Source organism: Myodes glareolus, chromosome 23 (genome assembly GCF_982192425.1).
Source record: "Myodes glareolus chromosome 23, mMyoGla1.1, whole genome shotgun sequence".
NCBI classification, from domain to species: Eukaryota; Metazoa; Chordata; class Mammalia; order Rodentia; family Cricetidae; genus Myodes; species Myodes glareolus.
Genome location: NC_142048.1, coordinates 57,075,212 through 57,102,941, shown reverse-complemented (window position 1 = coordinate 57,102,941; position 27,730 = coordinate 57,075,212). Strand labels below are relative to the sequence as shown.

General features: G+C 45.0%; 1 protein-coding gene across 5 annotated transcripts; it reads right to left on the bottom strand.

Annotated features, from left to right (window-relative positions):
* Positions 1–1,242: 1,242 nt before the first annotated feature.
* Positions 1,243–24,938, bottom strand: Ankrd10 (ankyrin repeat domain 10). Of its 5 annotated transcripts, none has more exons than XM_048456181.3 (6): positions 24,587–24,938; positions 22,232–22,384; positions 18,439–18,530; positions 10,913–11,148; positions 5,432–5,527; positions 1,243–2,523 (listed from the first exon to the last, which is right to left on the bottom strand). In XM_048456181.3, the coding sequence occupies exons 1-6, from the start codon at positions 24,785–24,787 to the stop codon at positions 2,042–2,044; spliced, it is 1,260 nt and encodes a 419-aa protein (XP_048312138.1). In that variant the 5' UTR covers positions 24,788–24,938; the 3' UTR covers positions 1,243–2,041. The 5 variants fall into 5 exon arrangements, with proteins under 5 accessions (XP_048312138.1, XP_048312139.1, XP_085536757.2 ...); XM_048456182.3 differs by having other exon boundaries at positions 1,243–2,505; positions 24,587–24,936; XM_085680631.2 differs by lacking the exon at positions 24,587–24,938 and adding an exon at positions 22,918–23,864 and having other exon boundaries at positions 1,243–2,505.
* Positions 24,939–27,730: the final 2,792 nt, after the last annotated feature.

The window sequence follows — 27,730 nt, the reverse complement described above, 5'->3', positions numbered from 1 at the left end:
AGTGCTTCCGAGAACATGGTAACCGCATTAACTAAGGGTCCCTGGAGGGGGTTCTGGATCGCAGAGGTTCGCTGAGGACAGAGGGGTGGTGGCAGGAGGAAGCCAGGCTGCTCTGATGTGTCCTTATTCTACTTTTAGAGTGTTAATTCTATGTGGCTCCACACCTTTCCTTTTGAATAAAAGGAAAACTTTCTTGCTAGCTGGCGCTCCTTGGCATGGCATGGGCTTCGTCTAAGTTCCTTCTCGGAGGGTGCTGAAATGACCATTTCAGAAAGTATGCATTCCCTCCTTCAAGCCCTCGCCTAGTTAAAAGCAAATGTCCTGCACAATGTGCACAGCGGAGCTCACACTGCTCCTCAGTGGCAGTGTCCACCTGTTAACTAGGGCTGGGGACAAGGTTGCCACTAACCTCCTGTGGAAAGCATCCGTGTCGCACCACTACGGATTCTATGTAGCATTTCCCAAACAGTCATATTCTGCCAATTTTCAAGATGGGTCAAACATTTCTATCTCCATACTTTAAAACTGTGTATGTGCTCTGTCCACATGTATGCCTGCATGCCAGAAGGCAGATTCTATTTTAGATGGTGGTGAGCCACGATGTGGGGCCTCGGAAGAGCAGCAGAGCAGGGAGTGCCATTACCGTGAGCCATCTCAGCTTCCTTCAGAGAATATTTTCAAAGAGTCGCCCATGAACTTGTGGACAAACTGCTTCTGTATCAAGCCTTTGATACTCTGGGGCACAATCCAGGCAATGGTTCTAAGCCTCACCAGGAAGTCAGCAATGCAGGCAGCTTCTCAGACCCTGGTGAATGGTTTTCAGGGTTCAAGCAAGGGTTCTCCCCTTGACTGCTATGACAGGGACATTTTCAAAACTTCACATTCTTCATGTAAGTCTAAGTTGTACAAGGACAACACAAATGGCGGTTTGCAGAACCCCACTGCAGGCTTGCCAGGTGACTATTTTACTCTAATTATCTAAATTTACACCCTTAAAAGGTCGAAGTTCACTGTAACTGTGGTAACTACGACCCATAAAGTCCCCGAGGGCAGCAATACTGCAGACATACGTCTACAAGAGGCTCCAGAAGACAGGGCCACAGAATGAAGAGTGTGTGAGCAAACCCATCAGATGGGGCATGAAGACACCTCGTAAGCAAACACAACCCCACACCAAACCTCCTTCCCACATTCTTATACCTCCTGACCAACCCCACCGAGAAAGGACACTCCAGAAACAGATCAGCAGTGAGGTTTTTATTCAATTTGTAAAGAACAGTTTAAAAAGAAAATGCTACTACACTCTTAGAACATTGGTTCCTTCATCTCAGTTTGTCTGCACTGATTTGCTATTACAAAATTCATAAGTCATTACCGTATCCGCAGCCTAACAACTAGTGGCCTAAACAAAAGCTAATTTCTATAAAACCATAAGTTTAATGCAGTTTTAATTAAGAGAAATCCAAAATTCTCAGTTAACTGAATATATATATTGTATATATATTTAAGCAGAAAATCTCAAAAAACAGTAACAAAAAATAGGTCACCATAGTAAAATATTCTGACCTGACAGTTCCTACAAACAGTGACTTCCACTAAATGTAAAGAAAACCATTATCTGTGGTAAAAAGTCTAGAGACCAAGTAGAAACGTGGAGAAAAACACAGCAAACCCTAATCCATCCCAGGCAGAGCCTGTTTCTAAGGAAACGTGGAAGAAGGGAGAGTACTGTGCCCTGACCACTGACGGCCTCTTCCTATGCTGTCTCGAGTGCTACAGCACATGGTAAATGACTCAGATGATGCCCATGTGTCAGCGGGCACCTCGTCTACTAACCCCACCATCCTGATGGTGTCAAGGTGAGGCACACACATCATCCATGAGAAAGATCTGTGCCCCGGGAAGCCCTCTGCACAGAGCAGCACTCATGGCAACTGTGTCAATGAATCCAAGTCCTTTCTCAGAGAGTCGCAGCACCAACAACACAGGCTGTGCCTCTTGTTCAAGCTGACACCGCAGTGTGGCTGAGGTCAGCCTGGGCTCAGGAGCCGTGGTGCAGCTGCATAGTGCCCAGGATGGCACTGTCATAGCGCTGCTCCACCCGTACGCAGCTAGAGTGCTCGAGCACGCTGCTCAGCTCAGGGATGCTCTCAGCAGTGTCCCCAAACCCATGGTAGTGTCCGTAGTGCAAGTTTTCGCACACGTCCCCCACCCAGGACGGCCTGCTGGCCACACAGCTACTCGGGCTCCCATTCAGATGCAGAGACCCACACATCTCGGGGTTAACGCCCATGGTCTTTTCTGGCTCCTCAGTCCCATTAGCACAGACAGAACCCTGGTCACTGGAAAATGGCTGTTCATTGCTAACTCCATTAGGTCCTGTTAAGCACGGGTTACTCCTGCTCTCCATCCCATTGAGCTGGGTCGCGCAGGGGAAGTCCAAATGTCCATTGATGACACTTCCATTTGTCAATGGATTCAACACGGAGCTACAGTTTTTCACATCTGCATTAAGAAATATACCTGTCACCAAAACACAGACCAATGGGGAAGGAGAAACTAGCACATGTTCAACCCCTGCCACAATTCTAGAAAACTTGTTTGTGTACTGATATTTTTTCTTCTAAACAAACCAGCTCCTTTCCCAAGGTTATACAGGCAGAAGTAAGACACAACTGTAGTATTCTGCCTATAAGATAGGATAAGTATGTATACTTCAGTAGCCTTGGAGAGCAGAAATAAAAGCTATCACCAAAAGTAAACACACAGTAGATACCGACCTACTAAACCCTTGAAGAAGTTTAAGCCAACCCAGAAGGGTACATCAGAACCCAGCAGAACACTCTCCACTTAAGACACGGAACTTTTCTAGTCAAGGAGGGAAAAGGCAATGAAGTCAATACATTAAAGAGGCTGGAACCAGGGCACCACTGGGGGATGCTTCCCAGTCAGGGCAGCACAGACACTTCAGTAAAAAGAATTGTTTTTGTCTTAGCAATACCCATCATCGACATACAACCCCAGAGATGCCACCAGTGGCTCCTACAGTCCTGGGTCAAGAGCAGTTCTGAGGGTTTCTGCTGAGTCCAGCAACAAAGATGACCCTGAGAGCGAAGCTCTCCTATCTGGTTATTTTCAGAAACCACTGATGTTGGGAAAAGTGTGAACAGTTTAGTCCATGGATTTAAATGTCCACTGACAAGATGATGCTGTACAGAAAATATGTGGGCACACAGGGCTAGAGCACAGAGAATTACAACTGATGTTCACAGGAATCCACACACAGTAAAAAAAAACGAGCTCTTGCTTGGTAATACTGAATTTTATCTCAGTGTTCTGGGCTGTTGAGAAAGACAGACACTAAGTCTACTCAAGCTCAGCTCTAGTGGCTTGTGGAGGAGCACAGGGACGCTCTCCTGTGCCCCACAGTTTGCATGTGTCCTGTCAAGGACTGTGGTTACTAAGAAACAAAACATCAAGATGGGGCATCGACAGTTTTTCTTTTTGGATATTAGTAGTAATTATAACTTAGAATCTGCAACACATTCAAGGGATAATTTCCCCCTGAAATTATAGCTTTTTTCTGTAAACAACTCAATATTAGAGAATGAATATTTCAAGTATTAGGAACAAAACTTTAAAAGAAAAATGAAGCACATTTTTCTCAAGGGGAATTTTTTTTCCAAAAATAAAGTATAAATCATCTTTCCTGTACGCTAACTCATAAACAGGACGGAGAATTTCAAAGTTACTGATGCCCTATAGACAGTATTCGCTCCCTTCAGTGCCCAGCTGAAGTAAACCAGTTTCACTACTTACTGTAATAATCAAAGGAACCTGGCAGCCTAGCCTCTTCTGCGGCAATGACTGACATCTAAAGGAGAAGCTCAGTCCACCCTACTCCCCTCTCACTGTGGACGGAAGCCACAAAGCACTGGGTCCAGGTAGCCAGGCTCAGCTGGGAAGAGGTCTGATATGCTCACTGGAGCAGCTCACCCTCCACGAGTCTCAAATGAGGGGCATTAAAAATGTGTCCATCATTAAAACAGCTTTTCCTAAGTGTGGAGCTGCATTTAAGGAGAAATGCCTTACTCTGTGCAGCCCCCAGGGCAGTAGATGCTGTCCCCACGGGCTTTCCGTGGACACTCAAGGAACTGCAAGACTTTCTAGGGATTCCTAACAGGTTTCTTCAGTCAGACAGTACTGGGAAGCATCAGAAGACCACATGGCCTTCTGACACCCAGGACCACCTGGCTTGAAGGAAAAGCTTGCCCACAAGCTTAGCACAGGGTGGCTGTTAACAGAAGCAGAGTAGAGAGTGGTTACTCCTGCCTGACCAGGGAGGGAGCAATGTCATCTTCATAAAGGACAGGCTCTGGCTTTTGTCAGTTTTCCTTTGTGAGGAAAAAATACATCTGCTGACAGAAAACCTTATTTAAAATGTACTCTCTGAGCAACTGTTCACAGGTGAGTACCGACTTTATTTGGCTGAAGATAACACCACCCATGACTGCAGAGCAACTTAGGGGCATAGAAACATTTCCCGTGGGTTTGAAAACACATAGGTGACCTTTTATTCCCAGGAAAGAATGAACAGAAAGAAATTATAATAAAACCTTTATATATATATATATATTTAAAAAAATCAGTATCTCTAAACAGATAGACGTACTGAAAAAATAGCATGGTGTTCTGTCATCACCTAAAGAATGGGAGAAAAAGGCACATGCCAAATAAATACATCATTTCAGAAACCCTAAAGCCTGGAAAACCTGAGCTGCTCTGACTTTCAAACTGTAAAATAAGAGTTATTTTTTTTCATTGCTGAACATTTTAACACATAGACACTGTTGAAAATGGTCAGCCTTTTAACAGCCTTCAAAGAACTGGTAGACACCAAAACAACCAAGAGCGTGGGCAACTATCCCAAACTTGTCACAAGTGGGTCACAAGCCAGTCACCACCCCACAGTTCCCAGTGCTGACAGTGAGCTGTCCACCTGCTGTACTGCCATCAGCACATAAGCAACAGCAGGTGCAGAGTCACCCAAAGGCCATGCCAGGAAGCCAACTGCAGACCTCATGAGAACAAACAAGGCACATCATGTAAATGCTTCAAATCAAAACGGGATTGCACTCGCTCTCATAGCACTAGAGTTCAATGAAATGCTTAATTCTTGCATCCATACAAGTGCCAAAAAATTAAATTATAATAGAACATTTTTTTTCTTAAAAGACACTGGACAAGAAAGTGCAAAGTTTGAGAACTTAGAAATAGTAAGCATACTGATTCTTGCAACGACAAGGGGTCTGCATTGCTGAAACAGTATATATTTCTATTTCTTTGGGTCCAACAGAACCACTCTCCTGTTGTTTGGTGTCTTCGACCACTGGGGTGTTGTTGCAGCTAACAGGAAACTGTCCACTCCCACCTGATACAGCAGTAAACTCTCTGTCAACATGCATGCTCTCAGCGTCGTCTTCAGCCTCACCATTCGCTGGAGGCATGGTGTGGTCCAGGCTGGGAACTGCGCAGGAAACAGGCAAGTTTAGATTCTGTGCCCCAGAGAAACCAAGGCCAAGCTTTCCATCCCCTCTTATCCACACTAAAAGCTCAACAACTATCAGATAATTTAAAGAAGCAAAGATCCCTAGGGAAATTTTTTGTTTGTTGAGACAGAATTTTCAGTAGCTATGGAGCCTGTCCTGGAACTCACTCTGTAGACCAGGCTGGCCTCCAACTCACAGAGATCCACCTGCCTCTGCCTCCCGAGTGCTGGGATTAAAGGGTGCGCCGCCACCACCGTCTGGTGCTAGTGAACTTTCACACTGTTGTGAAAGTACTTTAAAAAAAAAAAAGTAAGTGTTTACGTATGCAAATTCAGCTCAAAGTCATGAATTCCAGATTTTTGCTCATTTTTTAAATGGTAAAAGCTGTAATTCCCAGGCTGTTCTTTGGGTAACAGAGTTGTATGACCTAGAGATAATTCTAAGCGTATCTCACCCTGCCCCCACAAGTGGGTTTAATTAAATACTGAAGACAATTCTCAACATGAAGCATTCAAAACAATCTTGACATTTAAAAAAAAATCCCATAAACTAAAAAAAATATGGAAAGGGTGGCACTCGAGCAGAGGCTGTCCATGGGGACCCACTCCCAGCAATGTCCAGTCTGAGCCCCAACACAAAGGTACATACTAGAAAGTCTGTGACAGGAGACAGAAGAACAGACTGGCACTGTGTCTGCGGACGGAAGTGCAAACAGCATCATTCCTTTTCAGGCACACACTCTGTAGACACCTCTGTCCCAAACCTGACAATCTTCTCACTGCTTCTCTTTGACAAATGGCTTCTAATTTTGATAATAATGGACTTCTTTTTTCTTTTAAAATAATGATAAAAATGGCTTTGAGAACTGCTACTACATGTTGCTTCATTGACTTATCTGTTGTTCAAGCATAAGGACTGAAATCATAGTGCGGGTGTGTGGTCTCAGCACTAGAGAGACGGAAGCAGTGGATCTCTCTGAGTCTGAGGCAAGGCACACAAGTCCCAGGTTAGCCAGGGCTAAAGAGTAGCCTGTCTCAAAGAGAGAGAGGGAGGAGAGGGAACAGCACATGTCATCTGCAGATGTTATGTACTGGATATCACACTAAACAAAATAAGCTAGACACAAAACAAATACTGCTTTCTCTCACATGTAAATCTAGATTTACACAGACATTGCACACACATGTGCAAGGAGAAAGGACTATTTGGGGGAAGGAGGACATTAGTAGGAAGGAAGAGTAAGAGTAGGGGGTGTCAAACATAAGCAAGGAATGATACATATATAAAGTATCATATTGGAGCATACTATTTTATATGCTAACTACTTCAAATGTTTTTTTTATTCAGCATATTGCCCCAGACACCTTAGGCAACAGAGTCTTTCTCAGCTGCCTCCCTCTGCGCTCCACAACTGCATGTTCACAGGCCTCATATGCTAATCTCTGTTGACATTTCTTTAATAAATACCTACAATTATTTCTGGGCCAAAGGACAAAAATAACGCAGGGTATGAAGTAGTTTTCAAAACAGAAGAAATGAACTTCATAGCTTTAACTAGCTCTCATTAGAGGCACGAGGGTCTTTCCAATTATTTATAGCAACACTCCATTCCCCGCCCCCACAGAGACGCTAAAGTGCAGACTGAAAGCAAAGGTGCCAGAGACACAAGGAGAACCCATCTGAATGAGCAGTGCAGGACAGACCTAGACAGTCACTGGTGTGGTTGGGGGAAAGTGAGCAACAGTCTGAACGAGTGAGACAGGACTTTGGAATTACAAGCCATTAAGCTGTCCTTCTCACACAAAGCTGTTTTACATCTCAAAGTCCCAAGTAAGTAGGAATTCGGTACCAACTGGTTAGCATCACAGCAGCAACCACACCAGCTGTGACCCGGAGGGGTCAATAATGCAGCTGAGAAGGTAACAATACACACACTGGGTCCCCACTCTGCTGTGTCTGCTCAGTCAAACCCAAGCACTCCTTAAACGGTCGCACCACATGCTAGACATAATCAGCCTCACGGGGAGGGGCAGCCACAGGTTACTGCTTTTGTGCAAGTTCACCTCTCTGAAAAGTAGATTTTTTTTCTGCCTTTTTCTACCTACACCCACTGATTTGGAAGACTGAGACAGGAGGATCGTAAGCTGGACCACACAGTGAAACTGCCACCAAAATAAAAACATCCAATAAATGTGAAGGACATTCTGTCCTCTGCCACAAAGCCTCTCTCTGTAGACCAGGCTGGCCTAGAACCCATAGAGATCTACTTACCTCTGTCTACCAAGAGGTGGGATTAAAGGTGTGTGCTACCACGAAGCCCACGCACCAGTGAGAAAAAAACAAAAACATAGGAAAATAACTCCTTTCCAAGTATTAAGAACCAAAGACCACTGATCTCAGAACCATAGAAAGGTCTGGTGGGTGCCCCAGGGAAGCCCACTGAGGTGGACTTTCACACAGGGCTTTGTCACTGATCTAGCAGGGTAGGGAGGAGCTTAGCACCTCATTTCCTGAGCTTCTGGGAAGATGCTCATAACATGCCGCCCCAGGATCATGGTAGACATGACTTCGATGAGGCAGGCTCTCTGTCATGCCTGATGCCCATGACAGATGCATAACCATCACTTTTTTAAAATGCATGTCATGAATCATGGAATTAAATATCACAGTATTCCTAAAAATACTGTGTTCAGACTCCGCATGCTCCTGTCACACCTTGATGTTGATGTTGTTTCTGCCCCCAATCTGTCACTGCTAAAGAAGTCATTTACGACACATCTGAGAAGGTGGCTTATGTGGATGTCTCAGAGTGACCCCAAGGAAGCAAAAACATGCCTTTTTTTTTCTTCTTTTCCTGAGACAAGGTTTCTGTGTAGCCCAGGTTGACCTTTACTCAGAGACCTGCCTGCCTCTGCCTCCCAAGTGCTGGGATTAAAGGCTGTGCCACCGCTGTTTACCAACAAACCATTCTTGAAGCCACGTGGCCAAGCTTCCTGTGCTCTAGTTACCCAAGAGAGATGCTCCCAAGACCAACACTGTGTTATACACAACCAAAACAGCAGATGGCAATGCACATAGGCCTAAATCGCCAATGACTTTCAGACAATGAACCCACAAGGCTTGGGAAAAAGCCAGGCTCGTAACACTTCTGGCACCCTAGAAAAGGGCCTGTCGTATTGGCCCACTCACCTTTGAGAGGTGGCAAAAGTATGTGCTCCCCAACCCTTCGTGCCCTGCAGCCTTTAGCTTCAAGAACACTCATTATCAGGGAATGCTAAGCTAGAGGAAGGCCTGACTCTAACAAAAAGAGCAGGTGCAGAAATCTTTGCATCTTGGTTTCCAGCAGCCAACTGTGAGGTACAAGAGCTGTGTGCTCAGACGTCGTTATCACCTGCCTACCTCATCTGTCGCCAACTAGCTCTTGCTATACAGTTCAAGGTCTAAGGCTCTTCTATAAGGCAGACTGTCTGTGGGCCTTGCGACTCCTGCCGGCAGAGCTTCGGATGACACAAGGCAGACAGAGGCAAGGCACAGGGACGGCAGCCGAGCTCTGGAGAGACTGAGGAGGACTGAGGCTGTATTTGAAAAGTACAAAGGGCCGTGTGTGAAACAGGCTATCACAACTGTGGGAAAAACCAGACCACAGTAGTGACAGGAAAACCACAGGTACCATGTGTTCCCCTGGCACAACCCCTGCACACACAAGAATGACGCCTCCAGGGATCAGGATGACCATCTGTTTGGGAAAGTTAAGTTTAGACACCCTAAAAACTTAAAAACAAATATAAGGGGCTGGAGAGGTTCACAACTGTACTTAAGCCCAGTTCCAGGGGATCCAATGCCTGCCCTCTTCTGACACCTGCGGACACCAGGCATACACATATAGCACACAGATATACACGCAGGCAAAACATTCCTGTGTAAAATAAATAAATCTAATTTTTTTGTTGGTTTTTCTTGAGACAGGGTTTCTCTGTGTAGTCCTGGCTGTCGTGGAACTCACTATGTATGCCAGGCTGGCCTCTAACTCATAGAGATCCAACTTCTGCCTCGCAAGTGATTGGAATAAAGGCGTGTCACCACTACCGATTTGTTTGTTCTCTTGTTTTTTTGAAATTAGTGTTTTGCCACAGGTGTTATGTCTCCTGGAACTAGAGGTAAAGATAATACTGAGCTACCATGAAGATACTGGGAACTGAACCCAGGTACTCTTGAAGAGTAGTCAGCGCTCTTGACCTTTGAGCCATCTCTCAATTTAAGTCTAGTTTTTAAAAATGAATCAGAATTTAAAATGTAATAGTCACAATGAAAAGTAAATAACTATCTTTAAAGGACCTATCAATTGTAACAGATAATGTACAATTTACACACTTGATATTAAGATCAACACTACAATTTCAGTAAACCAACGAGGTACTGCATGAAACAGAAAAGGTCTTTAAAAAATACATTAACAGCTGGGGGTGGTCCACAAAATGAGTTCCAGGACAGGCTTGAAAGCTATGCAGAGAAACACAGTCTCGAACAACAAGAACCCAAAACATTAAAGAATAAACTGGAACACTGTACAAGTAAACTACAATACTCATCAACTAACCAACACCTCGCCAGTCTAAAACCCCCATCCCAGTGTGCCACACTCAGGTTATACAGCACCTCTATAAAGTTGTAAGGCCCACAAATGACACAAATCCCAATTTGGATAAGCTATTAATGTGTAAGTTTCTACGTTTCTATCTACTAAAATCACAGTAACACAAAAGTCTACAGAGAAGCAATGTCAATGGCTGTGATACAGTAACAGAGACCATGCTGGACAGTGCTAAGCAGGAGAAAGATTGTGCTGCTCACACCAAGTTCTGGGCACCACTAGGCAGCTAATGACTATCTGTCTGTCTGGTGTCCAGCTGCACAGGACAGGGTCATCCTTGCCAAGTCTTGTCTCTGCCTCCCAAGTGCTGGGATTAAAGGTGTGCGCCACTACAGCTAGCCATTGACGATTCTTAGAAGCTCAGAAACAATGCAGAAATTAGCAACAAAATCAGGCTCAATGGCAGATTTCTTTACCAGTGACACTGCAAACAAACACAAATGAAAAAACGCCTCCCTAGCTCACAGAGGAAGTACATGGACACTCAGAAGCCACAGGTCCCATTCATTCACACTTGAGGTACCCAGAAGCCACTTCTCCACCTCCCTTCTGGTAAGCAGTCCCTCTTCACAGTGCAGCACAGGACGGGTCTCCACACCCCCACATACAACTCTCTCAGTGCTTAGTGTCTGGCAGAAGGTGCCTCTAAAAGCTGCTTTTAGCCATGAAGAAGGGACTTGTAGTGCTCTTTTGCACTCCCACATGGTCTCACCTCCGGTTCTAGCTTTCTTTACTCCCAAAGATTCGGAGTCTTCCAAGCATCTCTTTCGATTTGTTCCCAGGCTAATGTGATTGGGAAGTATGTTCTCGTGACCTCCATTCAAGGTGCCATTATGACAGAAACGGTTCATCTGATGGTTGTGGAGGCTCAAGAGAAACTGGGTGCACTCTTGGAAACCCTGGGTTTGTGCAATGTCTGCTGCCGTCAGGCCACTGGCATTTCTCAGGCTGTACAACACAAAAACAATGGATTACACCCCGCAGCACTTGACCCTGGTGTCTGCTCCTGCCAAACTGACTAAACTATCTGAAGGTAACAACAGATCTACAGCAAATCTTCATTAAGAGAGCAGTTAATCAGCCTGGTCTGTAACTAACTTTTCCTACACATATTTGATTCGGGAGACAGTAAAAACAAAAAAACAAAAAAAATCAATACACTAAACTTAAAAGGTATCTTCCTATTTGACTTCTCAAAGTTGTGTTTTATGTTAGTCTGAAGAATCTAAATTTATTCTAACTTCAGACTTCATCTGAAACAGATTCTGAATTACCTGCACCTAATTTTAAAAGCCCATCCTTTAGCTTGAGTAAAATTATAACAAACATATACTGACATTGTCCATGGCATTCATAGAGTGGCTCCCTGAACGCGAAGTCACAGCATAGCAACAAGCCAGATTTGGGGCTGATATGTGACACTCTAAGTGGAAGTTCAGAAGGTATCCTGACAAAGTGACCTGCCACAGGCACTACCACCTCAGACAAGGTGAGCTATGTTTTGATAGACTTGTCCTCTGTAGGAAAACGTTTGGGTGACTAGTCCCCTGAACAACCCTGCAGTATCACCACGGAGCTCATTCCCTAGGCTCAGTCCTGCACTCTACTGTAACCTGGGGATAACACCAAAAAAAAAAAAAAAAAAAAAATTCATGGATGAAAGAAAGAAATACTGGTAAAATTTAAGCTAAAGAGCCAAACAGGAAAGAAACAGCTTAATCTGTTACCAGGAGAAACCAGAGGGAACAAAGCTGTGCTGTTAGGGCTCCCTCAGAAGGTGAGACCGTGCTGCTGAGAGCAGAGCAGCGGTGAGGGGAGCTTCCATACCTACTCAGCCAGCTATCCTCCACGCCCAACCAAGACCTGATGAAATGAAGGCCTCGCTGTGTGTCACAGAAGACGGTTACTGTCAAGGCAACAAACAGAGAAACTTAAAACTGGAGCACCAAACTATAGGCCCAGGGACAAATAACGCTCTTAGTTTACAAGGATAACACAGCCTCGTACTCTATCTCCAGTGGTCAGACGCACAAGGCTTAGGCTGCAAAGTGTTTTGGACACGCCATTACTTATTTAAAAAAATAAAAAATAAAAAGAGGAAATGTAATACCTATCTGAAGACAGACTCCAGTACTCAAGTCCAGTTTGTGCATGTGACGCACATGGCTGCAGTCTGATGTGTGTGTGTGTGTGTGGGGGGGGACAGTCTCCCACTGCGCCCGAGTTCACTGGCGCGCCTAGACTGGAATCTGCTGTCTCCTCAATACCCGGGGATCCAAAATCAGTTCCCGGTGCTTGTATAACAAGCTCTCTACATGGGTTTTGTTTTTGTAGTGTTGGGGATCAAATCCTGGGGTGCACTCATGATAAGCATTCTACCACTGATCTATACCCTTAGTCAAAATAGTAACTTTTAATAATAATAATAATAATAATAATAATAATAAAAAGCTTGGGTCTTTAAATTCTGTTTTCACACAGTTTAGTTTATATTTCAACTTTAGTGCTTTGACAGGCAAGACAGCAATCTTGGTCAGACTACACCAAGTTAACTGTACCTCTGGCCTCTATGTAGCGTTCCCAGTTTAAGGAGGAGGTGGGGACACAAAGGAACGACACAACCCACTCACGATTTCTATGTCCACTCTAGCTAACAGCGCGCCCCTTCAGCCTGATTACCTGGGTCCTGCAGACAGACTCTAATGAAGTACCAATAAAGATATATTACTTGGGAGAAATGGCTAAAACTGTTTTTTAAGAATGATCCTTAGGACCGGGCGGTTGTGGCGCACGCCTTTTATCCCAGCACTTGGGAGGCAGAGGCAGGTGGATCTTTGTGAGTTTGAGACCAGCCTGATCTATAAGAGCTAGTTCCAGGACAGGCACCAAAGCCACAGAGAAACCCTGTCTCAAAAACCAAAAAAAAAAAAAAGAAAGAAAGAAAAAAAAAAAAGATCCACCCTCTCTGGTCCTAACACCCACAAAAGTTCTAAAATGGGGAGTCTATTAAAAACTCTAGTCTTGTTGAAGCTCTGGAATGGACTTGAGGAGGAGGTTCCCAGAGCTCCACCTGCTGCCCCTGCCTGTCAATCCCAGCTCTGAGGGCTCCTACTGCTGGGGAAGCCCTCAACCACTGAGCTGCACTCCCAGACTTCTGGCTGATCTTTTAGAATCTGAAAACGAGCACAAAAGTAATCCCAGCTACAAATGAAATATTTTGCCAAAGTGGCAAAAATGAATCAAACTGTCACCAAACACAATTTCCTGTAAGAATATTTTGAATGGAGCATTCAATTTTACTTTGCTCAAGAATTCCTCCCAAGGAACGCACTGCCACTGAGGCCAGCTGCCCCTTTGATTTTCCACTTACAGTGTCACAGTACCAGAGCAGAGAAGCAGTTCCAATGAGTGTTTTTCCTTTAATTAACATAATCACAGGTCAGGAAATACCTGTTATCATTTTCAGAACTCAAGGTGTCACATCACCTTTGTGATATTCTTTATGCTAATGCCATGTGACAATAAAAAATAACCACAATTTTTATATAAATAATATTTCTGTTAAAATTCTGATCTGAATTTAGCTATTGTTAGTTTACAAATAAAAAGGTAGATATCATAAATTAGGGTAAGCAAAGCATGCAAATCTAAAGGATCTATATCTGAATTCCTAGATTAGCATTAAAACCAATCACCGCAACAAATACCTCAACAGTATGCTTGTGTGCAGAAGGGAAGCCATACTGAACATTCAATGCCACAACCGTAAGGTTTCGGAGAAGCACCTGTGGCAGTTTCAGCAGTTTCTATGTGAATGCTCCCCCTTTCTAGGATTACTTGAAAAAACCAAGTCAATTCGAATTATGTAGCTGTAAAACATTGACATGTGTAGTTTTTACAGATTCAGAATCTTCTGCGTGACTTAAAACGGGCATGGTTCATACATAGGAAACGTCAATCATAAGGGATCACATTTGCAGGCAACACTGGATTAAAAATACATACACACATGAGGTGCAGGGCAGTCACAGGGCTAAGCCGCTGGGCGTGACCGCTTCCACTGCTTTAGCGCTGTCTGTAGGAGTTACCTCAGTAACTTCAGTGGGAAGCCAATTTATGTCAATATTTCAACAAAAGTTTAACAGTATGGACTAAAAACCATCAACTCACGATTCTGGTTACTTTAAAATTTGGTATGCTGTATCGCAAATACATTAGTAACTATTCCTAGATGGAAATAAGCAAATAAATGCAATCATTAAAAAAAGATAAAAAAATAAAAACATTTATACTAAATGTCTATTCATACAGACAAAACATTAGCAAACATGTTATTGCAGTAAGAGAAATACAGGTGTATTTTTAACCCTTTGGTATCCAAACACATAATCAATCATGAAGACTTTCATAAATGCACTCTTCAGTTAACAATAGGAAGAAACTATTTTTTTTTTTAAAGTTTCTACCTGAATAAGTTTGGTGCCAAGTTTTCATTTCAAGTTCAACATTAGTGAGGATGATTAGCACTGCAAGTGAACCACAATTACTGTTTGCACACGTTAAAACACCTAGCATGTTTCACCATGACTTAGCAGAGAGGAAAAATTGGTATTTTAAACTGTTGGTTTGTTTTTTAAAACACCATTTAATATAAAAGTAACAGTTAAAGAAACAGTGAAATCTATGTCATTTAAGTTACTAATAAAATAATTCTAAGTAAGTCTTTCAGCTCTGGAGTCCTGTCATATACTGACTGCTCCTGCCTGTGGGCAGACCATCCTGCAGTAGGGACAATGAGAAGAGGCAAGCATACGAGGATGAAAGATCTCAGCACTAATGCATCAGACTAACTCAGTCACGGTGAGTCTGAGACATCTCCTAGCAGGACTGATGCTCTCAAGGACAAACATGTTGAGATGAATTAACCATCAACTTCAGAAGTGAATGGCTAAGACAGTATGCTTACATTTTGCTCATAAAAACGTTACAAGAGAACTGACATAATACTCTACGTATGTTTGTCCTGGTGATGACCTTGTCTCTAGGCAGGGTCTAGCTGAAGCCCATACACCCGCTTCAGTGACTACAAAAGTCTAGCAGATCCACAAAGCCTGCAACTGTGACTGGCCTACTGTCACTCTGGACTGTTGCTGTCATAGACAACTGAGCCCATCTCTACACAACGTGAAGGAGCCGGCCTATCTTAGTCCAATGCTGCTTCTTCAGCCATCTCCTGGACAGTAAGGCTGCTCTTGGGCTAACACGGTAATTATTTCTAAGGTACCGCACTAAATCTGGTTGCCATAAAATATACAACTTTCTAATGAAGCCATATTCTATGGAGGGGCAGGTTGATATCACACCAGCCTTCCACATCATGTGAGACTGATTCAGAAACTCAACAGAGTTCAACAGAGCTCAGATACAGCTCGAGGTCCTTCAAGGTACACAGACATTTAGTGCGCTCACAGAACTGGAATTTGAGTCTCTGTATTTGGACTTTTAGGTGTGAACAATGGCAATTACTGATGACTGCCACATAAGCCAGCAGCAGAAGCTTACGTGGAAAAGATAACTTGGCACCAAAACTCAAGATTTAAATTAAGAGAAGAAAACAAAAGTCCATCAGCATACTCACGTGTGGTGCTAGAAAATTTAATACGATGCACAGCTGCTGAAAAGGGTTATCTTACAGCTGAACCTACATTAACAAGTCAGTCACAACAAACCACTACCACAGTTACCCTCACCATCTACCTGATGATCAGAAAAGCACAACTTTAGTCTTTGGCCACTGCAATGTAGCAGATATATAAAAAGCAGAGTAGGAATTAAGAACAAAATCATTAATTTAAAAATAGCAGTATGAGGCAGCTTTTAACCTATTCACAGGAAAAGAAAAGTTTTTAATCTCTTAAATATTATAGATTATAAAATAAATTAACAATCTGACCCATTCTGAAATGGAAAATATATTAAGTAATTTTAAATAAGGAAATTAATGCTGAACCTTTGGTCTTAGGGGAAAAAATTCTGTGCTGGGACTATTATGTGGCCATGTAAAGCAGCATTGTAGGGGAACCAGATCTAGGCACTGCTATTCGGGGGACTCAAACTGCTTATATAGACAGACCAAACAGATACATCATAAAGTGTGCAGAATAGACACCAAGAAGCAGTTTTCAATTTAGCTTACTAGCAAAACCGACATTTTCATTAGATAATAAACTGAATAACCACATACATAATTGCAATAAATAATGACTACTTGTATTCTAACTCTAAGCCAAAGACTTTTGAATTTAAGAATTGCTTTTGCCTAGGTAGTTCAACCTAAATGTTCCTTCCAAAAAAATGTGAAAGCTCAGTCCAGGGCAGTCACCATACTGCAGGGTCTCGAGGGGTGGCTCCTGTACTGAGATGGGGGACAGACTGGCACTCGAGGCCATGCTCAGCCACACCTGGTAGAAAAGAGACACTTGAGGGTCCTGTAACCAAGGACAGAATTGTAAATAAAAGATACTCATATTTTAAGATACCTACTTAAAAGAAAGAAAGAAAGAAAGAAAGAAAAAGGACACACTGACAGATATTTACTGGCTCAAAGGATTAAGCTATCCATTAAAATTAAAATCTTTGTAATAAAATGTTCAGGACCAATTAAAGCATAATTTAGAAAAAAAAAGCTTTTTAAAAAACCCAACTTTAATTGCCCATTATTTCCATAAATGATAATTAGGTAATTTAATCAATTTATAATCAAAACTTGCTATTAAAGGTGTAAGTTTTTAATATAAATACAGTGGATAAAACTGATTCTACAACTTTAAAGCAACTGAGAATCATCTTAAATGTTTTAAGATTATATAATATATATCCACATTATCAAGTTGGTTTTTTTTATCTTACCTTCCATCACAACTAAATGGTCACAAGGGTCCTCAAGATATAGCAGTTAATATAAGCCAATTTTTTTCTGTTTCTTTTTGAGACAGGGTCTCACAATGTAACTCAGGTGGGCCTCAAAGGTCCACTTTTTCTGTCTCAGCCTCCTAGGTGCTTGGATTTTCTGCCATGTGCTGCTATGCTTAGGCAACACAGGCTGTATTTATAACATTAAACCACCAAGCCAAAAGTAATGGCAAAACTAGCCAATAAAGAAGGAAACGGAAGCTAAGACAATGACTAGGGTGAGTTCTGGACACAGACATGCCTACATGAGCTAACATACATGGTTTTGTTACTTAGGATCTAAGTTCAGAATTTACTTGTAATACAGAGTGGGAACAATGAAATGGAAACCAAAGGGTTAAACTAAATTGTCTGGGTCTCATTGCATCCAAGAGTCTCAATTTCCACATTTCCTGTTAAAATAAAGTGGTTTCTAATTAACTTTTAAATGAATTACTCATTAAGTTACAGTAAAATTTAACAGCTGGCATTCTCAGTTATCTTGGTTACTGCAGCTCTCTACAGCTTATACTCAACGTTTTAAGGGTGAAAAACCGCATCCATTTGTTAATGCTGTGAACTGCAGAAGAAAATTTTTACAATGTAAAAAAAGTTAAACAAATGAATATAATAACTAAATGATGCATAATGCCATGGCTAGCTAATGATTTGCATACAAGATCACATTTCTGAACTAACACACTCACACGTTAGTACTGTTCTAGTGGGTGACAGACTACAGCTCATGTAAATAGCACTAAAATAAGGACGTTCTAAACTAACCCACAGCATCAGATTCCAAGTAAGTTAAGTCTCTATGTATAGGGCTCCAGCTTACTAGAAGCTGTAAATCATGAGGTCCAAGGAGGCTTTAAGTGAGGCCTCACATTGCTAAGGAAACCCAGACTTGGAAACAGTCTTCAAGACTGTGAGCCAGAGGGACCTGCAAAAACATGACTCTAATCCAGGCCTCCCAATGTGAAATTAGAGCCTGACAAAGTGTGAGGAAGGCCTGACATAGTGACATGACGCCTTAGCGGCAAAGTCTCTAATGCACCGACTGCTCTTTTCATCCACTCTGCTGCCTCACTCTGAGCTACGGAGGAAAGAAGCCTAGATCTGTCAGTGGTAAGCCTAGCACAGCTTTTCTTACTAACCCTGATCAAACTATATGGCTAACTCTAGAAACAAAGACCTTGTTTTAAGGCTTTTGCTGCTCTAAATGCTATTTCTGTATGAAACACCTTGAGCAGTCTCTACATGAGAGGAATACTTGAAGACACTTACTCAGTACGAGCCCCGTTCCCTACCAGGGCAGTGATGCACTCCAGGCTACCAGAGCGGGCCGCCTTGTGAATGGGAGTTTCCCCCTCACAGTCCTGAAACACAGAATGCACATGCTCAGATTTACCACGCTGCTGGCAGTGACACATAGGTAATCCTTGAAAAAGAGTAACATGAGTACAGTCTGAAATGGAGAAGGCAGTGCACCTGTGAAAGGACACGGACACCCAGGCTGCAGGGCAGGCTCGCCCCAACAGTTAGCTACAGGGTGTGGAGGAAGACCTGGGAGGTGTCCCACACAGATGGTGTGAGGCCAGTAATGCTGATTCACCCATCATTTTATCCTGGAGCTTGGTACAAATGTGTTGTATAGAAACTCAAAATAACTATCTTTTTTTTTAAAATATTTATTTATTTATTCATTATGGATACAATATTCTGTCTGTGTGTATGTCTGCAGAACTCATTACAGATGGTTGTGAGCCACCATGTGGTTGCCGGGAATTGAACTCAGGACCTTTGGAAGAGCAGGCAATGCTCTTAAACCACTGAGCCATCTCTCCAGCCCCTCAAAATAACTATCTTATAAATAAAAACAAATTCACATTAAAACAGCTACTCAGGCCAAGAAAAACTTACAAGCTAACAAAGCCCAACCTCCTGTTATTCCTCTACAGCTTCTGTAGAGCGAACACCAGTAAAACATGAATCCTGCTTGAATCCCCTATCTTGACTGGAATTGTTTTTTAGAAAAGGTGACCTCAAGTCAGAGGATGGAGTAACAGGCAGGGAAAGCTTGTAGTGCTAACAGACCTTTGGGTTGGCAAAGACACTGGAGGCACCAAAAGGAAACAGAGGAGTGTTTCAACAGTCATTAAAAAATAAACAAACAAACAAAAAACAAGAAGATGAGCAGGCTTATACAGCTTTTAAAGGGGAAATCCCTCCAGGCTGTGAGAACCAGAGCAGTAAGCGAGAGGAGGATCTCTCAGACACCCAGTGCTGTCTAGGAAACCCTGAGGGAGAGTTTTGCCAGTACTTGAATGGATCTCACTTCAAGGTTCCCGGGAGCAGCAGTTGGCAGTACCTGCACACCACATAATTAAGGGATAAAGAAAAAAGGCAGGAGTGCAATTGTACAGTGTGGGGCCCTGGGAAAAGGCCATTCATAAAGTTAGCAAATGCCCGAGTTCCTTCCCAGTGCACCACACAGGGAAGAGTGTTCACTTATTTAGACATGGACTTTAAAGTGCTACAAGGGTCTAATCAGGAAAAAGTTGGGTTTGTTTTTGAAGAAAGAGAAACAGCAAGTCATGCGACTAATCATGAACTACTGGTGAACCCAGATATTTAAGCAAACTACTTTCACTTTTTTCCTCTGTGGGAGGCGGGTTCTCTCAACTGTATAGCCCTGGCTGTCTTGGAATCTGCTACACAGACCCAACTCCCTGTCTCTCTAACACTAGGATTAAAGGTGTGTGCTACCGCGTCCACCCAAACTACTCTTCTGAAGAAGGGTAGATGACACAAAAACTACACAAAAATTGTCCAGGTTGAAGGTTCTATCTATAAAGTGCCCACTGAACAAGCAAGAGGAACTGAGTTTGGGCCCCAGTTCCCGTATGGAAGCTGGGCAAGGTGGTGTGTGTCTGTCTGTAACCCTGGAAATGGGAACCAAAAGTCTCTGAAGCTCGTTGGCCAGCTAGACTAGCCAAACGGATGAGCTTTAGGTTTAATGAGAAACAATCTTAAAAAAGACTGAGTGATTGTGGAAAACATTCATCATTGACCTCCAGCCCCAATATGCAGACACACACACACACATTCACACACCTGCACACACCCACACGAGCACATAGAGCATATACCAACACTACACACAGAGACATACATACTCTGCAGGAAGGCAAACAGGCTTAGATGAGGTTATGTTCAAAAGAAAAGAAAAACCTTACAGTTAATTTTGGAACAAGAGTAAAAATTTCTCAAAAAGATGGAGGGATATTAACAGTGGTCAGAGAACAGGCAGGATTAGCCAGCCCTGGCTCTGTGACTTCTCTTCAAATGTTGCTCAGGCCTCTGTTTACATTTCAAAAGTGCCCCAGCAAAGCAGCCACAGCAAGCAAGGCTGGGAAGACTTGCCCTGGGAAGTCAGGCACCCCAGAGAACAGCGGGGACAACAGGGGCACACCTGTGAGCCTGGACTCTCACTATCTGCTAAAAAACAACAAACTAAAATGAAATGCTAGCATCTTTAAAAGGAGCATCTCTCTTTTAAAAGGCACACATACACCAAAAAGGTACCAATTTCTTTATACCTCTTTAAATTACACACTTTGTTAACTACTTAAAGTTAACACATAGGAAATTCTAAACTTAAATTTCATATTAACAGCAAATATGATATATTTCCATTCACAGAATTATTATCCATATTTTATTGGTGGAGTTGGAACCACAGTCTAATAAGTAAGTGACTTGTTCAAAGCCAGACAGCCCAAAAGCAGAACCTAGACTCAAACCCACAGTGCCCATTCTGTGGAGACCAGGATGGAACAGTACGGAAGCCAGGCAGATGGACAGACAGGCCTTTGGCCTTTAAGGTGAGGGTGCAAAGGAGGAAATTCACATAAAAGAAGAGAGTACGTAAGGATCTAACTAAAGCTGTCTCTACTCATGTCTCAGTGACACAAAGGGGTCTCTCCTGACACTGCCTTTTTCACTGTACGTCCCAAGGAGAAAAGCCACACAGCACACCTTGCACCCCTCTCCTACTGTCTTCGTTCCGACCCATGGCCAAAACACCTGCCATTTTATGTGGGCAGCTCACTTATCCTCAGGAAGGAACCACAACTGCTCTACAGCTGTTAGAACCAAGGCCAAAACCTCAAAAAAGAGACAAACAAGAGGAAGGAACTGAAGATCCTTTGCACACAGGATGCTGATGAGGATAAGAAAATACATAAGGGATTGGAAAGTTGGCACATCAGTTAAGAGCATGTACTGCTTACCCAGAGGACCCGAGTTCCATTCCCAGCACCCGTATCAGGTGGCTTACAACCACCGCTAAGTCTAGCTCTGAGAGGAGCCAAACACTAGTCTCAGCAAACAGGTGCACATACCCACATAATTCTTTCTTAAAAGAAAAGCACATGGAAAATGAAAGAGCCGCCAGTATGTAATCCACCCTTTGAGCTGGGCAGTAAGTTCTCTCTACTCCATTTCAGATCATCTACTGGATGTTTCTCTACTATAGGTTAATAATGTAAACATACTTAAAACGTATCATAAAAATCCTCTAGTCTGCACCCTTAAAAACCAGTTTCTCAGCCACTCACTCTTCCCACTAAGACATTTAAAGTGACGTTTTCACACCAATCACCACCCTCAACTTGTGCCTGGAGGGCAAACCCACTTCGAAGCCAATAAAAGCCATCCTTTTGGTAGTTTGGATGTGTTTCTACCGTATCTATGAAGTTAAGGTAGCAGTGAGTGGGTGCCAGGAAATCTGGGCTGTGGGCCAAAAGCCTTCTATTATCAGCTGTGACCTTGGGCAGATCACCGGACCAGATCTGGGCTGGGTGAGTCACCTAACAGGTAAAAGCACTCTACAAACTGGGTGCATGCCTCAGGAGGAAAGGGTGTATTATCCATTATCCACAAGTAACTGAAGAACAAATTCCAGTTCGCCTCAGGAAAACACATCAATCTCTAATTAAGGCCTTGAATTAAAACAGTATCCTGTGAGTAACTGTAGCTGGAAAAGCCAAAGGCAGTGTCAATCAGGCCTTCTTACCTGTTTGTTGATGTTGGCCCCGGCTTGAATCAGCCAGACCAGACACTGAGGATGTCCTCCAAAAGCAGCGATGTGGGCTGGGGTCTGGGCATAGCGGGTGGTGGAGACATTCAGGGAGGCGCCTGCTCTTACCAACTGGATTAAGCACTCCAACTTCAAATAGGCGGGAGGACAAAAACAGGACATGTCAGTACAGCAACTAATAGGACACAATCTAAATTCCCTAACGGTCACCAGTGGTGGCATTTTGTTACCTTTTCCTTCTGACAATACGGTAATCTCTTCCCAACACTATGCAAAAATTTTAAAACATTTACGCTAAGAGTGAATTATTCTAAAACTTCTATCAAGACTTTCACACGATAAAAATGTTACCGACTGGCAGGCCACAAAAAATGTTTAAGTACAGTAAACTCTTTACAGTCAGACTTTTCCATATCGTGCACAACCCTTCTACACTGAATGCCCCCAAAGCTCATTCCCCACCACCTTCAGTCTTTAAAAATGGAACAGAAAGAAAATTACGAAAAAAAAAAAAAGTCTCACCACAGCTGAGCTCACCCAGCAGGCGACTAACTGAAATACTAGCACGCAGAGACAAGACACAGCCAGGTCCCGCTGTGCTGGCTGCTGGTTATGACTCCAGCAAGTGCCTGCCATGTGGCCAGGAAATTTTTGGGACTTACTTGTTCTCCAATTTTGGACTGCTTGTTTCTCCTCAACTGACCACAAGGCCATGAAGAAGCTGTGCCTGGTTGCAAGCAATTTCGAGAACACACAGGACCCCGGGTCTCCTCTGTCACTGTAAGCAATTTAAGCTTTTTTTTTTTTTTGGTTTTTCGAGACAGGGTTTCTCTGTAGCTTTTGAAGCCTGTCCTGGAACTAGCTGTTGTAGACCAGGCTGGCCTTGAACTCATAGTGATCGGCCGCCTCTGCCTTCCCAGTGCTAGGATTAAAGGCCTGTGCGTGTAAGCTTGCCCTTATAAAGGACAGACCACTTCAATAAACACTCTGAGTTTTATTGATTGGAGGCTACAAAGCTTGCACAGTAGGCAGTGAACAGATTTAAACACAACAGTGTTAGACAGAAGTAGAAAGTAATGCCTGAAGAGTTCTTTTAATTTCCCAAGGGAAAAAAGTACAAACCAGTGGTAAGATAAATAGGTGCCAAATGAAAAGCTTTTAATTAACTTTTAACACGGAGAGCGTTCCCGGGACTTGAACCTGTTAGCTAGGCCATGCTCCACGGAGGAAACTGGGTTTGAAATTCTGGAAAGTACTTTTAAATGGGGCATTTTGTAAAAGCAAGGTATAATTAGTCTTAATAATGGCCAGTCTTCCGGGGATAAATAACCCGCATAAATGATTGGGTAACTTCAGCATCACTGGTACATCCTAAAGAAAACATACTAGAAACCTTCAGAAAGGGAGACAACAGGCTGGGGAAGGAGGCTCGGCCTCTGCGATCTCAAGAGCTTTCCCTCCTAGTTAGAACGGGTTTCCAAGATGGTTCCACATCGTAAAACTATCGAGGTTTGTAAGGCAGCTCAAAACCAGAGTCCTCGCCTCAGCTACCATACTGGTCTCCACAGAAAAGTCTACACCTCGTCCTCGGTGGAAGTGAAAATGGTCTTTCAGTTTTTATCTTACAATGGGGTAAGACGGCAGACCGCGAAGTGGGTAACTATGGAGACGCCCAGCCGGTGGATTCCCAGCGACCACCCACACCGGGGCCCGCCAGGACTGTAAGCCATCCTTCCCAGGCCGGGAGGGCGGCACCAGTCGGGACCCCGCCTGAGGTCCCATCAGGTGCAGACATGACACCCCCGACTGTGAGGAGGGCAGTGCCCATCCCTTCCTGCCTTAAAGGCGCTCTGCCCCCGACGGTTTCCATTACACGGGCCCACGCCGCTCCCCGTTCCCTCCTCCTGAGCGGGAGCCCTCTACACCATCGCCCGAAGACGGGGCGGACTCAGCGCCAACCGCCCCGACTGCGGCCTACATCACCCCCTCTCTGAGCGCTGCACATGCGCCCTGGGTTCTCCGGGGCGCCGGGTTAGGCCCACCCCGCTTCCTCTCCGCTCTCCCAGCACTCCCCGCGCCCCCCGAGGTCCCGGGTCGCGCGCGGCGCCGCACATGCGCCGTGGACCCCTCGAGGCGCCGGTCGGGCCGGCGCAGCTTCCGCGCCCCCACCCGCTGGGTCGCAGACCGCGTTCTGCCGCACATGCGCCCTGGAACCCTGGGGAAGGGGGGAGGACACGGAGCTTTTGCCGCGCTCTCTAGGCTCGGTGGGGTGCACGCTGACCCTCACGGAAAACCACGCGGAAAATGGCGCCTTAAAGTGCCCGCGCCCACCTTTCCGAAGTGCGCGGCCCAGTGCACGGGCGTCCAGCCGTAGAAGGAGTCCTCGGCGGCCAGGTGAGCGCGAGGCGTGTGTGGCAGCAGCGAGCAGAGTGCGACCAGGTCCCCGTCGCGGCAGGCGCGGTGCAGCGGGAAGCGGAGCGACAGCAGCTCCTCGCTGGAGAAGCCTGCCTCCACGCCCGCGCCCGCCGACATGATGGGTCGCTGGCAAGCGCGCCCACGCCTCGAACCGGCGAGAAGAACGTGCGGGCCGAAGGCCTGAGAGTCCGCCGTCACCCAAGCACAAAGGACTGGCGAGCGGCGGCCGCGTCCCACCCGCTGCCGAGCGCGGCGAGCACTGAGGGCGGGACCTGTGCGGCGGGGCGGGGCCTCATCGAGACCGCTGCCTCTGGTGGCGGGTGCCGGGTATGGGGCGGGGCCTGCGCCTGGACAGGACGAGCCTGATAGGCCACTGCCTCAAGAGCTAGCCGCGAGTGGGCGGATCCTGAGCTCCGGGGTGGGGCCTGCGTCGGGACAGGGGTGGGTCTGACCAGAAATACCGCCTTAGGCTGCTGGTGCTGAGGTTGGTACCTGAGCCAGCCAGGAATGGGCGGGGCCCGGAGGTGATCGCGGCTGCTGATGCGAGAGCTGTGCTGTAGGTGAGGCAGGGCCTGCCCATGATGGGCGAGGCTTGGCTGTGATGGACGTCCGAGGCGGCCGCGCCTGAAATCCCGCTTCAGTAACACGGACACCGGAGGCAAACCCCGACTGAACACCTTGCCTGGGATGGTCAAGGCCCGGCCTATCTGTGATTGGCAGCTAAAAGCTACGCTTGGAACTAAGGGGTGGAACCTGGGGTTAGAACCCGGCTTGGGGCCGGTGGACGCCTGGGGCGGGTGGGCGTGGCTTTTCACGGTGGGTGTGGCCTGGAGCGACCGGAGCTGGGCAGGTTTCGGATGGGACGCAGCTTTTAGAGCTGCTGTTGGTCACACTCGCTCGCGGGTGGCGATCCTGTACTCTGGGCGCAAGGGTTGGCTGGCTGTCGGCCCTGGGGCTGCTTCCGCGGTTGCCTGAGTTCCTCCAATTAGTGTTTATTGGGTGCCTGCGGAGTGCAGCTCCTCATTAAAAACCCGAAAACAAGAGTGCAGCTAGTTATACCTCTATCCTTTAATTGGGATGGCTGCCCGGAGACCGTGCAGGGGAGGATCGAGGTACCCTGGCGTCTGTAACTTTCAAACATGAGTCACGCGTGCCGGCTAGGCACATGGTGAAAGAGTTTACTATCGAGAAAAGTGAGCTACGGAAGTCTCTTTCAAATGGTATAAAAATGCTGTGGTTAAAAATAGGCCTTTTTTTAAAATTTGAAAACCATACTGAGCCATTAAGGAGTGAGCAGTGTTAATGGATACTTAGTAAAGTATATTCCTAGCCATATATATTTGTTCCATGTGTATGTTTTTCCCTAAGGAGGCTACATAGCAGAAATTTAAATTACTATGTAGCAGAGACTGGCCTAGAACTCATCACCGTCCTGCCTCAGCTTCCCAGCTGCTGGGATTATAAACATGCCACCAGGCCACATACCTAACGTTGCGACATTAGGTAGTATAAGACAAGTAATTAGAAAATGGACAATTAACAAAGGGAAATTGTTAGCCGATGAGAGCACACCACATAGCCATCTGTTCAGACAACAAACTCTCCTTGTGAACGTGATGGAGATGCTGGGAAATGTTCCAGTCTAGACAGAAAAGTGCCCATGCTTCGATCCACTGAGCAGTGACTAATGAATGGAAAATATGCGACGGAATCTGTCTTACTTAGGTCGTAATCGGTGAGGAAAGAAAATACTCTGACGGGTGTATCATCACTCAGTTACATAGAGCGGATGGTGGCCTTGGTGCTTCAGGCTTTGTTCAATGAAAAGTGGGTTTTGTTTTACATGGCATCCATCTAAATCTGAGTGTGTTCCTTCAGGATCTAGCCTGGGGAAGGATAAATCTGAGTGTGTTCCTTCAGGACCTAGCCTGGGAAAGGGTAAATCTGAGTGTGTTCCTTCAGGATCTAGCCTGGGAAAGGGTCTCGTTTTGCAAAATGACAAGTGTACTTTGTCAGCTTTTGCGAAAAAGATTGCACTTTCCCCTGTCTTCTGGGAGCTGTGAGACTGAGACAGATCTTTTAAGATTTTATGTGCGTTAGTGCTCTGCCTGCGTGTACGTCTGTGAGAGGGTGTCAGATGTTGGAGTTACAGACCGTTATGAGCTGCCCTGTGGGTGCTGGGAATTGAACCAGGGCCCTCTGGAAAACTGCTGAGCCATCTCTCCAGCCCCCTGAGGCAGATTCCCCCCCCCCCCCCCAGACAGAGTTTCTCTGTAGCTTTGGAGCCTGTCCTGGAACTAGCTCCTATAGACCAGGCTGACCTCGAACTCACAGAATTCCGCCTACCTCTGCCTCCTGAGTGCTGGGATTAAAGGTGTGCGCCACCACCGCCCAGCTCTGAGGCAGATTCTTAAAGGAACTAACTCCCTTGGGTGTAGAATCAGATCTGGACCATGTGTCAAACCCATGTTAGTTTGCCTTAAAAAGATGTCCTTTGCATTTACTTATTTAGTGTGTGTGTGTGTGTGTGTGTGTGTGTGTGTGTGTGTGTGTGTGTGTGTGCAGCGTGGCTCATGTGGAAATCAGAGGACAACTTTTCGGAGTCTTTTTTTCCTTCTACCTCTTAGGTTTGTGGGGTTGTACTCAGGTCACCAGCAGGTCACCAGCCTTGGCAGCATGCTCCTTTACCTGCTAAGCTGTCTCACTGGCCTGAGTTTTCCTTGGGTTTTATTTTGTATACAGTATCAAGGTCTAGTAAAATAAAACATAATGTTAGGATTCCTAGTGTCATCGTTCCTCAAGATCACTTTCTAATTTTTATACAATGTCTGTGTTAGCGTGTTGGATCCTGGAGTTACAGTTGTGAGCCGCCATGTGGGCACTGGGATTGAACCCGGGTCCTCTGGAAGTACAGTCAGTGCTTTTAACCGCTCTCCAGCCATCTCTCCAGCACCATATAATGCATATTTCTATATCTATGCATAAATAGACGGTTGTGCTCTCTAAGGGATGGGCCCCCAGTGTCTGCTCACGGGGTTTGTGGATTGGGTGTATCAAGTT